At 42.9% G+C, this 13,308-nt stretch overlaps 1 protein-coding gene across 1 annotated transcript in view; it reads right to left on the bottom strand.

The window, feature by feature from the left end:
- ATP10A (ATPase phospholipid transporting 10A (putative)) overlaps window positions 1-13,308 on the bottom strand; it is a 196,016-nt gene that overhangs the window by 156,286 nt on the left and 26,422 nt on the right. Inside the window, exon 2 of the mRNA XM_088454092.1 lies at window positions 246-450. Coding sequence (XP_088310218.1) covers window positions 246-450 — 205 coding nt within the window. The remainder of the gene's footprint in view (window positions 1-245; window positions 451-13,308) is intronic.

Below are 13,308 nucleotides of genomic sequence, written 5' to 3'. Positions count from 1 at the left end.
ACAAACATCTTTCATTACCCGATTCAGTCATATTAACATATGATCTAGCCATTTTCTAGCGAAGCATTTTCCGTATGTATATTCTGGGTTCAAATTGGCGAAATGCTGGCCACAGGCATACGAGTAGTTATATATTTTTTGGATGTCAGTGTGATTATTGTATTAAAGTTATTGCTCAAGGAGGTGCCTTTTTGTGCATATAGTACACACACATACACATCTTTTACACAATCAGTTTTTCTTACCAGCTCTGCGAACCTCTTCACCACTTGTCTTTGTTTCAGATTGGTTTCTCCATCTAGATTAGCCGTCTCTATGTGACAGAGCCCATCTGGATCACTGGAGGAGAGCAGCAGTATGTCAGCAGGGATGATCTCATTGCACCGCAGCTGGACAAAGTCCCCAACTTGCACTTCTTTCCAGTATCTCTCCACATATTTCCTCTCACTCCTAGGGAAATAAATGTAATCTTATAGAAATGCTTGAGGTTTTATACTGGTTGTACAGTAACAGTAAAACAAAACGGATCCGCAAAGATTGTTGTCCATAAAGCATCTCTACTCTGAAGCCATGATAATCATTACTCTGAACTTGTGTGATAATATTAATGTGTTTCTATTGTCCTGAGAATTCATAATACCTCTTTCACACAAGCCAAAAACCCATGTTTTTTTGCTGTGCACGTGCATCAACCAGGGTCCTGCTTATATCTGAAAGGAATAACCCGGGTTGACAGTCCCGTGTCCGTAACCCTGCAACGACCAGGGTTTTTTTTCCGGGACTTGCAACCCGGGTGAGTGCCCAGATTCATGTGTGAAAGATATGACCGTGGTTTTGATGACCCGGGTCATGCCTAAAAAGGACTTCATTGGAGGATACAGAGGGAGCTTGGAAAGGATATCGTCACCAAGCACCAACTGAGACGGAAAACCCGGGTCACTGGAAGACACGGTCCAGTGTGAAGGGTGACAACCAGGAATAACCAGAGTCCTCACCCAGATGTGAACATGGGTAAGAACAAAAAAGCACGGCTTCAGTCCTTTTTCCGGGGTTTAGATCTGAAAGGGGTATAGGTTAGCAGAGATCACACACCAAAGTTCGGCAGTCTGTGGCATGTGAACTGTTGTAGTACTACCGGTATCAGCAGTAACATATCAGTTAAGGCAAAAGCCTGGTTCTCACACTAGGAATTTTATACCGCAAAACATGGAGAGCCGCATCTAGTTCATCTGTAACATGAAAAAAATCCAAAAAGCACTAACACAATACTATTTAATAAGATAATTAATTTCTATTGCATAATTAATTTCTATATAGCTTAATAAAAACAACTGCAAACCGTTCATTCGAAACCCAGTGTCAGATGGATGAAAATATAATTTGTCTATATTAACAGAGTGAATAGTGTGAATCGATACAGTAGGATCAAAGGGGTCTATATATTAATATGCAATGGTCAGACTTTTTATTGCCACTTATGGTGGATATACACACATATATCTCTTACACATTTATTAAGAAAATATCACAAGGGCAGCTAAATCATACAGAGCTACCCTAGTGCCTAGTGATACTGCCCTGGAGCAACGTCAGTTACCCTCCAATTTTGATATGTGAGCCTTTTTTGGAATCAAACAACTGTCACTTGTAGTTCAATAAACAGTAAAGGTGCATACACACAGGACGATCTGTTCAGCGAACGATATCACTGAACGATCTCCCTTGAAATTCCTGGTGTGCTGGATGAACGATATTGTTCATTCACACACCAACAATATTACCAACGACCAACGATCGTGGATCCCTATAGGGAATATAAGGATATCGCCCAGATTGGCCTGTTTGCATGGCCGATGGACGATATCATTATCGTCCAGCGGGAGCGCGCATTGTTGATCGCATACACATTGAACATTATAGTTATCATTCATATTGTAAAGATATATTGCTCCGTGTGTATGCACCTTAACTTGAGGTAAGGTCTATCAACCCTTTTAGGAGTTAACTAGTATTTTGTTTTTCTTAAACCCTGAAGAACATAATATTTGGAAAATTATTTGTCACATAAGTAGTCATAGTTGCACTGACCCTAGAACAGGGGCTCCCTGTTGCCTTAGAGCATCAGCATTTTTGTTATGGCACCCCTAAGTTTGTTATTCAGAAATTCAACAAAAATTATTGAAGTAACTTGTGCTTAGATGTCATTCTTAGGTTCAGTTATGTGGCCTTAAGTTCAATTATGTGTTGGTGGACAGGTTTGAAATTCTGTTTACACACATTTTATGCTGGGGAAAACCAGCTCTGGTTTTCCCCATCACATGGACCATAAATAATTTAACTTGGTCCTAGACCTCCAACCTGGCACCCCAGGGTGATGTTTAGGAACCACTGTCCCAAAATATCTTCTGTATGGTCACTCTGTAGAATGTGGGAGAATGGGATTGTGTGCGGTGTCAGAAAAATAACATTTCAATAAAGAGGAAAAAAAAAATAGACCAGATGAAAGGAATATATATATTTATTTTACTCTTGGAGTCAGCAGGCATAAAATATGGGAAACAGAGTGAAAGAATCCCATATAACGAAGTACTGATTAGCTGAACACTTTCAAAATAAAATATGTACCTACTCTGTTTGGATGACAGCTTCCAACCAAGCATATACCTGTAACTATTCCCCCCCACGTGTGACTAGGGGCCTGATTTCAAGATATATGCAATGCTGATATTTAGGCAAATCGAGCATTTGCCATTGCGTGAATGCCGCACTGCACACGCACAGCAATTGTATTGCTATCACGCTCACACGGATGATTCACTCGCAAAGCAAGTGACAGGTAATCAGCGTTTGGGGGCGGTAACGGGTGTTGTGGCTAGGCAAACGTGGGCGTGTCGGGACAGTTTGAACTTTGTTTTATGGTCATATATAAATGAGCCATAGCAATCTCCTTCAGAGCTCTCTGCGTGTCAGGAGGAGATGTGGTTACCATCCCGGCAGTCGAGATGACAGCAATCAGAATCCTGATTGCGGAATCCCAAAGGTAAAGTATTGGGGTTAGGCACTAGGGAGAGGGTTAAGGGTTAGTGTTAGGACACTTACCTAATTGGGTCAGGATTCTGACTGACTGTATTCGAACCGCCAGCATCCCGACCACTGGGATCCCGTACTATGCTGCTCTCCTGACAGGGCGTCAGAAGAGCAGCATAGTTTGAGGCACGTCAGGCTTTCACTTACAAGCTGCGTGGCTGCCCGATCTGCATAAATGCTACCGATGATTAAGCTGTTGTACGTCATCGGACAGATATGACAAGGCAGCAGTGGGCATCACGATGCTCGGGTATGCTATGGAAGGCATTAGCATATTTTAGCTACTGCGATCCATAAGAGATTGCAGTTGCTTTAGCATAAATATTGGAATCAGGCCCATTGTTCAACATCTAAATCAATCCAAACAGTGGGCCTGATTCTGCAAGGATCGTAATTGCAAAGCTACACGCAGGCAGCTTTGCAATTGCAACTCTTGCAGATATGGTAATGCAGCAGGAGGCATCACGCCTCCTGTGCATTACTTATCCGAGCTGCGTTGTCCAATGCAGCATCGGATAATCTGCGTGACATCGGCCGGCTGCGGTGACCCATGGGGTCCTGCAGCCGGCTGTCGCAGTTTAGAGGAAGAGGCTAGGAAATCTACATCAGCCAACGGAGAGCCTGGCTTCTTCCCTCGGCATCGATACGTCGCTGTTTCAGGAAAAGGGGGGCATCGCCACCCCCTCCCACAAACGCAGACTGTGAATCACTGATGGTCCGTCTGCGAGTGAGTTAGCAGGACCCATTCTGCATATTCGCAGAATGGGCCCTGCACCTGCGCAGATTCCCAAACATCGGGAATGCGCTAGCGTGCACTCCTGAATCAGGCCCAGTGAAAAGAGGTTTGGTAGATTTATAGAATATAGGCCTATGTTTGGTCTTCAAGTTTAAGAATTTAAGTTTAGGGAATATCAAATTGTAGAATACACCTAGAACTACCAATTTCCAGCCTTTATAGTAAGTGTTTTTGAATATCAACCATTTTGTGATACTACAAATATTATGTTATCCAAATTGGGAATTCTGTGCAATAGGACACTGGTTGTCGTCAGGTACCAGTGGTGCAAAAGTGTGATATGATAACTTACTGCAAACAAATATTTGCTTTTTTTCTTTACAGTGACATGAAAAAGTTATTGGCCCCTTCCCGAATTCTTGTGTGTTTGCATATTAGTCACACTTAATTTTTTCAGATATCAGACAAAGAAAACCTCAATAAACACAAAATAAAGTTTTTAAAGGATCAATTCATTTATTGAAGGAAAAAAAGTTATTTGAGACCAACTGACCCCGTGTGAAATAGTAATTACCCCTTAGATACTCATTTAACCAATTAACCAAATTCCATTGGTAATTGGGTTCAATTAGACTAAATACAATCTGGCTTGATTACAACCAGCCCTGTTGAATCTGAACAGAACTTAAATAAAACCTCTTCGCGATGTGAAGTTTACTAAAAGGTCTCAACGAGCAGGACAGCATGCTGCAGGTCAAAACAAGATCCCAGAAACAATGAGAAAGTTATTTAACTTTTAGTCTGGAAAGGGTTACAAATCCATTTCTAAAGATCTAGGATTCCAACGAACCAATGAGAGCTATTTTCTCCAAATGGAGAAAACTTTGAACAGTGGTGAATCTTACCACGAATACCCCCTTTTATAACAAAGCCCCAGGTCTGACCCGGGATTTGGAACACGTTTCCAACCCGGAACAGACCCCTTTTACACTGCTCACACTGGCACAGTTGAGCAGCGCTTCTTCCCCTCACTCCCTGACCCTCTTATCACTCCGCAGCGGTACAGAGGCAGGGGGGGCGGGGTGACCTGCTTCGTGCTGATCAGCCCAGCCCGGCCCTGGTTGCAGTGGATACTTGGAGATGTCAATTCCAAGCACCGCTGAAGCTGGCCAATCAGGCGGCACAATCTGAGTCATAGTGACTCGGATATCGCAGTTTACACTGCAGGGTGACATGGGAACGACCAGTGGTCAAATCTGCAAACTACCAGAGTTGGATCCCCGAGTCCCTGGACCGGGGTGGATCCATTTACACTGACAAAAATCGTGGGTTGATGCATTCACATGCATCAACCAGGGATTTTCAGGTCGGTGTAAAAGGGGTATTACCAGGAGAGGCTGGCTGAACAAATTTCCTTCCAAAAGCGCACAGGGCTCACTCATCTCAGTTAATGCCAGTGCTTATGATTCTACCAAAAGAAATAGAATTGGCAAAAATGGTATCCATGGGAGAGCTGCAAAATAAAATCACTGCTAACTAAGAGGAACAGAGGCTCGTGTCTCATTTGCCATAAACCACAATGATAAACCCCTTTTGGGCTAATGTTCTGTAGATTCAAAAATGCAACTTTTTGGAAGACATTGGTCTCATTACATAAAGTCAACACAGAATTCCACAAGAAGAACATGATACCAAGGGGTAAATATACTAAGATTCGAGATTGGTCAAGATGACAATCTCGGGTGAGTTTAGGAAGGATTTTCATCTTGCAAATTTACTAAAAGCAAAGTCGGGTGAGTTAGAGAGAGATTCTCACTCGTAAAAACTCGGGTGAGATAGAAAACTCGAATTAACTCACCATCGGGACAACTCAGAAGTACTTTTCACCTCAAAGATACATCTTTCAAAGTTACCAAGAATCGAGATGACAAGCTCGGGTGAGATGCCTGCAAACTCTCTTCCAAACTCACTTTTCAAACTCTCTACCTCGTGAGCTGTGAGTTTGGCAGAAACATACACAAATCATTGTGAATTGTGTATGTTTCTGCCCGTAAATAGTTAATTTTGTAAGTCCTGATTCCGAAAATTACGGGGAACAAAGAGAGTAGAGTTCCAGTGTAATTTAGGAGTCAGTACCAGGCTGCAGGGCCAGTGTAAGTATATGTAACAGCATATACTTACACATGTTCGGCATGGTTGGGGTAAATCGGTTTGTTGTTTTAACAAGACCATGGATGCTACGGAGCGCAGCGCCAGGATGGAGGAGAGTATAGGATCTTTTTTGCAGGTCATTCCACACAGATTTCTACATTGGAGAAGAGGACAGACTGGCTGGTACAGGCAAGTATGTGTGATTGAGGTATGTGTGTAATAAACTTGTACTATATACGGTGTGTGTGTTTTGTGTCTAACTATTTTACAATGGAGGTACGGGTGCTGGCACTTGTAGTTCCACTGTAAAATACAATAGTTTACTTTGATTTTACCCTTTATTACCTCCGTACCCACAGCCCAGGGGTGCAGGGGAAGAGCCCCGGGCTTCAGACCAGGGCTGACCAGCTTGGGGTGAGAGTGTTTTGGACCTAGAGACTCTGCAATAGGGTCTCCTGGCTGTGGCATTACACCCCGGTCTGTTCGAGTCTGGTGCTTGTGTTAAACAGAGGGGACCCCTACGCAATTTTTCCCCCCTATATTTAAAACTAGACTGGCCCTGCAGCCTGGTGCTGGTTCCTAAATTACGGTAGAATCCTACTCATTTTGTTCCCCATAATTCTTGGAACTAGGACTGGCTGAGCAGTACGGGGCTAGTGATGCTTTTTTTTTGGGGGGGGGGGGACCCTATGTCTTTTTTTCTTACTACACTATTTAAAAAAAAAACTCTTTTACAGGTTTTACACACAAGCAGTCTTCACCTATCACAGTAAGTGCAGGCTGCTAGCTCGGGAGAGCTTTGCAGAGAGAAAACACTGCAATCTCAGGTGCGTAATCTCATCTTCACTTGCAACTCGGGGGAGATATCTCGATCTGCTTCACCATCGGCCACCTCACTTTCAGCTAATCTCACTTCTTAATAAATTTGAGAGATGAGAAACTAGAAGAAAAAAAAAAAAAACACCAGATACTCGGCGCTGCAAATAGAGATTAAAAACTAAACTAAAATCTTAGTCAATTTACCCCCAAGAGTCAAACATGATAGTGGTAGTGTTAGAGTGTGGGGATGCCTTGCTGCTTTAGGACCTGTGCGACTTGCCAAAATTGACAGAATCATGAATTCTGCTCTCTACCAGAAAATTCTGATGGAGAATGTTCAGTCATCAGTCCGTGATTCGAATCTCAAGCGCTATTGAGCTATGCAGCAAGACAACGATCTGAAGCACAAGAGCGTCCACCTCTGAATGGTTCAAAATTAATCAATTGAGATACTGTGGCAGGACCTTCAATGGGAAGTTCATGCTCAAAAAAATAAAATATATATATATATATATATATATATATATATATATATATATATATATAATAATAATAATAATAATAATAATATGTGGCTGAATTAAAGCTATTCTGCAAAGAAAAATGGGCCAACAGCAGTTATTGGATGCGACTTGTTGCAGTTGTTGCTGCTAAAAGAGGCACAACCAGTTATGTTGATGACAAACTCATTTTTCACATGGGTGATGTTGGATACCTTTTTTTGTTCTATAATTAGATTCTCATTTAAAAACTATATTTTTTGTTCATTCAGGTTGTCTTGGTCTTATGTTCAATGGTGTTTGAAGATCAAACAATTAAGTGTGACAAATATGCAAATATAGAAGTCGGGAAGGGGGCAAAAAACCTTTCACACCACTGTAAGTTACTCAGTGCTTTGGGTGAATGCTTACTTTGAACGATGTGGCTAGAACAAACTATAGCCAGCTAGATGTCTAGAACATTCACAGCAGCATAGGCATTTTTAAAGAAGCAAAGTGCACCAGGAGAGTCAGTATCCCATCCACTCATGTGACCGAGTAAGTGACAAGTGAGGTAAGTAGTAAGCTGCAGGCTTAAGTAGTGGAAAGAGTATTGTACTCCCAAGCACTACAGAGTAGTGACATGTGGTACTTATAAAACAGTAGTGTAGGTAATGAATCCTTAAAGTTGGATGCACACCTATACGGTCACGACCAGAGTTTCTCGGCATTGTGGTCGCCGGGTATTACCTGTGAGGTCAATATGAACGGGGGGCATCTGGCGGTGGCGCTGGTATTTGGTGAGGGGCGTTGGCTGTGCGGGGTTCTGTGCGGGCATGTTGTCACTTTGGGCTGGTGAGGCCTGGCAGTGCTTCCGTTCCGCTCCGGCATGGGTGCCGCCATCTTGCCTCTGGTCACGTGACCTAATCGCCCAATCCTGGTTTATCACATGCTCTCTGACCAGTCATGGCACAGCACTTGGTATTTAGGGAGGTTCAGAGCCTCACTTCATTGCCAGGGCAACGTGTTTCTCAGCATAGCTGAGAGAGTTCCCTGTGCTCACCACCTGTTCCTGTGAAACGCTACTTGCCTGCTTGTCTGCTCCAACCCCGCTGGATTACCCTGCATCCTCCATTACCTTCCCCTTGCCTGAGTACCTGAGCACCTTGCCTCCACTGGCACTCTGCTGGATGATTCTTCCTCAGCCTGCATTCTTCATTTCAACCACTACACCTGATTTTCCCTGCCTGTCATTACCTGGACAGTTCCCATTGTCTGCCACTACCTGGACATTTTCTATTAACCAGTCAGTACCTGGACATTTTCCATTGCCGGTCACTAACTGGCTTTCTCCCATTACTTCACCACTGCTACCAAGTGCACTTAGTGCTATATCTGGTGTGAGGAGACAAGGGAAAAGGACTTCTAGGACTTGCCTGCATGTTGAAAAGAGTTATGACCCAGTTCTATGTTCTTAAATTGAAGCCCTCAGTCTGCATGTCTCATACAGGAAGTTTGTCAGCAGCAGACAGCAAGCGAGTGTTCCTGTTACAAAGCCCTCCTCCTTCCTCTCTGCAAAGACTGACACCTGAGCCCACCAATGAGTGAGAGAGAGGGAAGTAGGGTGGTGCAGCAAGGGGAATTGTGGGGTAGTGTGTGAGTACAGTGTGACTCTGGAGGTTGGGGTGTTGTCCACTCTCATTGTCTTAAGATATATAGCAGCTCTGTGTGCACTGTTACAGCTGTCATGGCTGGCCAGGTAGGGAGGAGATATAGAGCAGCTGGAAAGGACTTTGCTGAACTCTGAGTGGAATGTAATGATATAACCCTGCTTACTGTTTGCTGGTTTACTGTGTCTCCATGAATAAAGTTCATCATTCCTTCATTATAACCTGCTCCACTGTGTGATCCCTGAACCCCAGAATACCCAGGTCACCCGGTATCCTCACATCTGGACTTTAGTTTTTTTGTCATATTCATGTCCACCAAACCACTCATTAAAAGTTCCACATTTTCATTTAAACCTGCTTCAGAGTCTGCTCCTATCACCACCCCGGGCCCACAACACAACCAGATCCTCACATATACAAAAGTAATTCTTTCAATTCCAGATCTGTTCATGCGATCTTTTAAAAACATGTACGCTCCTTCCATTATGTTTTACCAGATGAAAAATGGTTGCCTCGGAAGATCAGGTTATGTGTACAGTATAATTTAAAAAAAAAATCAAATAAAATGTGCATTTACATACCAGAGCCTTCTGCCATTACCCAGTGTATGATATTGTATTTGAGCATGGTCTAGCAAACAGTTTGGCATCTCCCAATGCCTTTAAATATGTTCAGAAAAATAAAGCAGCAAAAATAAATAAATAAATAAATAAATCAAGTTTACTGAAAGCGTTCTTTTCCTTTCAGAAAGGCAAACTGCTTGCCAAGCAGGCAGTGTAACATGGCAAGATGAGGCTGATGAAATAGTTTTCAGCTCTGTTACAAATTATACAAATGCAGGTTATCAACAGATGGAGGGATTTGTTTAACATGTTTCACTGCCAACTCCATGGTTCCTCACAGCACACTCTTTTACTTTGCTTGACTGTGTGATGTGTCATTTACATTTAGTGAAATTGTAATCAGAAAAACAAGTTACTTTATAGGAAAATGGCCAGGACAGGCACAAGTTGAACTTGCTAAAACATTAGAAGGAAATGAGAATGTGAATAATATTTTCATGGCTGGAAAATAGTTCTACAGATGCCCAGTTTCAAAGTAGTTTGTGACATCTTGACTGACATTATATACTATAGCTATACAAAAATGGATAAAATAAAAGGAGTGGCAAGATTTGACAGCAAACACATGGCAATTTTGCCAACCTATTTGTTTATTTACAGACACACTTTCTGATTTAGGAGAGGTTATCCCAATTTGAGGGCTCTGCTCAGTCGTCCCAACAGGGCTGAAAAGTAGGGAGGGTATACTATACATTTCTATATGTAGCAGTTTGCAAAAGAGCATACTTTATATAAACTGGATCGTGTTATTTTTAAAAGTGTGTCAGGAACATCACATCATTACTACACTGATAGATATATCGCCCGTTCGTTTGAACGAGCGATATATCTATAGTGCATTGCTGGGTGTGTACAGCCGATAAGTCTGTGAACAACGTCGTTCACAGACCTATCTGATCTGCAGATGGCGGATATATTGACCATCTGCTGGTGTGTACAGGTAACCCGATCGCCCGTATGCTGTGGGATCCGGCGGTGATTGACAGCTCATTTGGATGGGCAATATAAATACCCGTCCATTTGAGCTGTCAAGCCTAGCACATCGGCCAGACATATACACTTACCAATCGTCGGAAAGATCGGCGGGTCTGCCGAACAGTCGACCTAGTGTGTACCCAGCTTTATACTTAAAAAGGTGATTAGACATATCTGATGACATAAATACAAAGCACAGACATGACTAGTGGCAAGTATAGAACCCCCAAAGACTATCTGATAATAGTTAATACAAGACCCTCACTGAAAACAAGCTTTCACTGCTGCTAAAAACAATTCATCTTCCCAGATTCTATGAAAGCCATCATCTTATCCTACTAATGGTTAGTAGCGCTCACTTTTTAGTCTCACTTTGGACACTAGCAGCTAATTAGAGCTCTTAAAACAGAAAACTCTGCTATTAGCTAGCACATTTAACAGTTTTTCATGGGGCTTTCCATTGGTTCTCACAAAATAAATCATAGAATGGTAAGCAAGCATCATTTGTGGGCGTTGTACAATCGCAATGCTGGAGCTACAGAATAAAAACAGCTCCTGGTGTAGTTCGAATAAAGGAAGGGAATAGCTTGTTAAACTAGAATGTTTAATTGAGTGTGCAGCATTTGGTGCTAGGTGTTTGGGCTCAAGTGGATTTTTATTGACTTTTGTTGGCCCGATTCAGCAAGGATCACAATTGCAAAGCTGCACGCAGGGAGCTTTGCAATTGGGATCCTTGCTATTATGGAAATGCTGCAGGAAGTGTATGACACCCCCTGCTGCATTTGCGATCCCAGCACTGTGACGGAGGTCGTAGGCTGGGATCACCATCACGACCATCAGTGATCGATGGTCACGATGGTGGACGGCACCGAGCCTCTGGCTAGCCAAGTAAGCATCAGCTTACTCAGACTGGCTGGCTTGCGAGCCCAGGACACTGCGTTGATCAACGCAGTTCCTGGGCTGGCCACTCCCGGAAATGGGACGGACACGCTCCCTTTGTAGGAATGCCGTCCGACCCCGCCCCTTAAATACCTCTGCCTATCAGGCAGAGGCATTTAAGAGTCTGCGTGCGACTACGCAGAACCCATTCTGCACACGCGCAAATTCCCGATAATCAAGCCCTTTACAATATTTATCTTCAGGGGATGACCAATTCAATTGCTGTCTGAGGAAGGCGGACATCTGTCCATGTTATAATGAACTCAACTTGAGGATACCGCATATCATTATGGGGAATGCCTGGTCAATGCTCAATGCATTTCAGCCAGGAGCCAGTGAACAGAACTTCAGAGGAAGGGATAGCATTACACAGTAGTAATGTACTACATGATAGAGGTCTGCAAAGACTTCTTCAATGCAGTTGTTACTCAATACTCTAACACCACGTACCTACTGGACTTTAAAAAGATATGTAGATGCAAGTAATATGCAAACCACACTACAGTTTATATGCATTCTGTTTGATAGAGAGATGGCAAAGGGTACCTAAATAGATGTAGGAAATAAAATGAATCCTAAATAAAAGAAACCACCACATGTGTTGCTGGATCAAAAAGTAAAGTAAAAACTGTTGGGTTCATAAAATGTTTATTCGGGCCGCATGCTAGACATGCCTGTTCTATACCCTCGGAATGATTCCCCTCCAGTGTGCCCTGATCACTATGGCCAGCAGTGATCGGGCAGCCTGCGTGAAACCCCTACCGGTGCAGCTGCCTGCTGTGTCTCCAGCCCGGGCTACTGCTCTGTAGTCGTCCCCCTCCCCCCCAACGCAGCCACCTGCACCCCTGCCCTCTCCTCCCCCAACCAGTGCTGCCCCTGGCCCCTCCCTCAGCTAAAACTCCACCTGTCTATCCGCCCGTGTGCCAGTCACTGCTGGACACAGTGATCGGGCATTGTGTGTGCTAAAAAACAGGATAGGTTCGGTCTGTATTCTGCATCAAAGTTGTAAAAAAGAAGGGCACATACCTCCAGGTGTTTTTTTTTTTTTTTTTTAATAGAGGGATACTGTGGTTAAACACATTTGGAGGTATGTGTCTTTCTTTTTTTATAACTTTGATGCAGAATAGAGACCGGGGACCTATCCTGTTTTTTTAGCACACCCCTTTTGTTGTGTCGATACCTAGCCCACCTTTTGATGTAATTCATCCACCACTTTTTACTAATAAAAACTTTATTTACACCATGTTAACTTATCTAAATATATCCACTGTAACATGGTTGATATAATATGGAGGAATACCATCTGTGCTGAGAAGCTGAAAAGAAACCTTGATAGGCATAGAAAAATCTAAGACCACGTGAGTACCGGTACGAGATCTGTACATTGTTAAAGATTTTGAATACTGTGAGAAACCTCAAATTGATAAAAGGGGAGCCCACATCAGATAAAGAAACCTTTATATATCCAACTACGTTTACCTTTGTTTAAGTGAGGTACGCTTTTGGGCCAATAGAAATGGGCACTATAGGAGGGGAATAATATACCCACCACCACTGTAAAGATACAGTCAGGTCCATAAATATTGGGACATTGACAGAATTTTCAGATTTTGGCCTCTATTCACCACCACAATGGCTTTGAAATGAAACAAACAAGATGTGATTTAACTGCAGACTTTCAGATTTAATTTGAGGGTAATTACATCCAAATCAGATGAACGGTGTAGGAATTACAATGGTTTCTATATGTGCCTCCCACATTTTAAGGGGCCAAAAGTAATGGGACTATCAACTCTATAGTATACTAGGGATGGCCACTGACCATCGAT

The sequence above is a fragment of the Taudactylus pleione genome, unplaced genomic scaffold, assembly GCF_031769625.1.
Source record: "Taudactylus pleione unplaced genomic scaffold, aTauple2 ptg000609l, whole genome shotgun sequence".
In the NCBI taxonomy this organism is placed as follows: Eukaryota; Metazoa; Chordata; class Amphibia; order Anura; family Myobatrachidae; genus Taudactylus; species Taudactylus pleione.
Note: the sequence above shows the minus strand (reverse complement) of the source record. Positions and strands in the feature narration are given on the sequence as shown.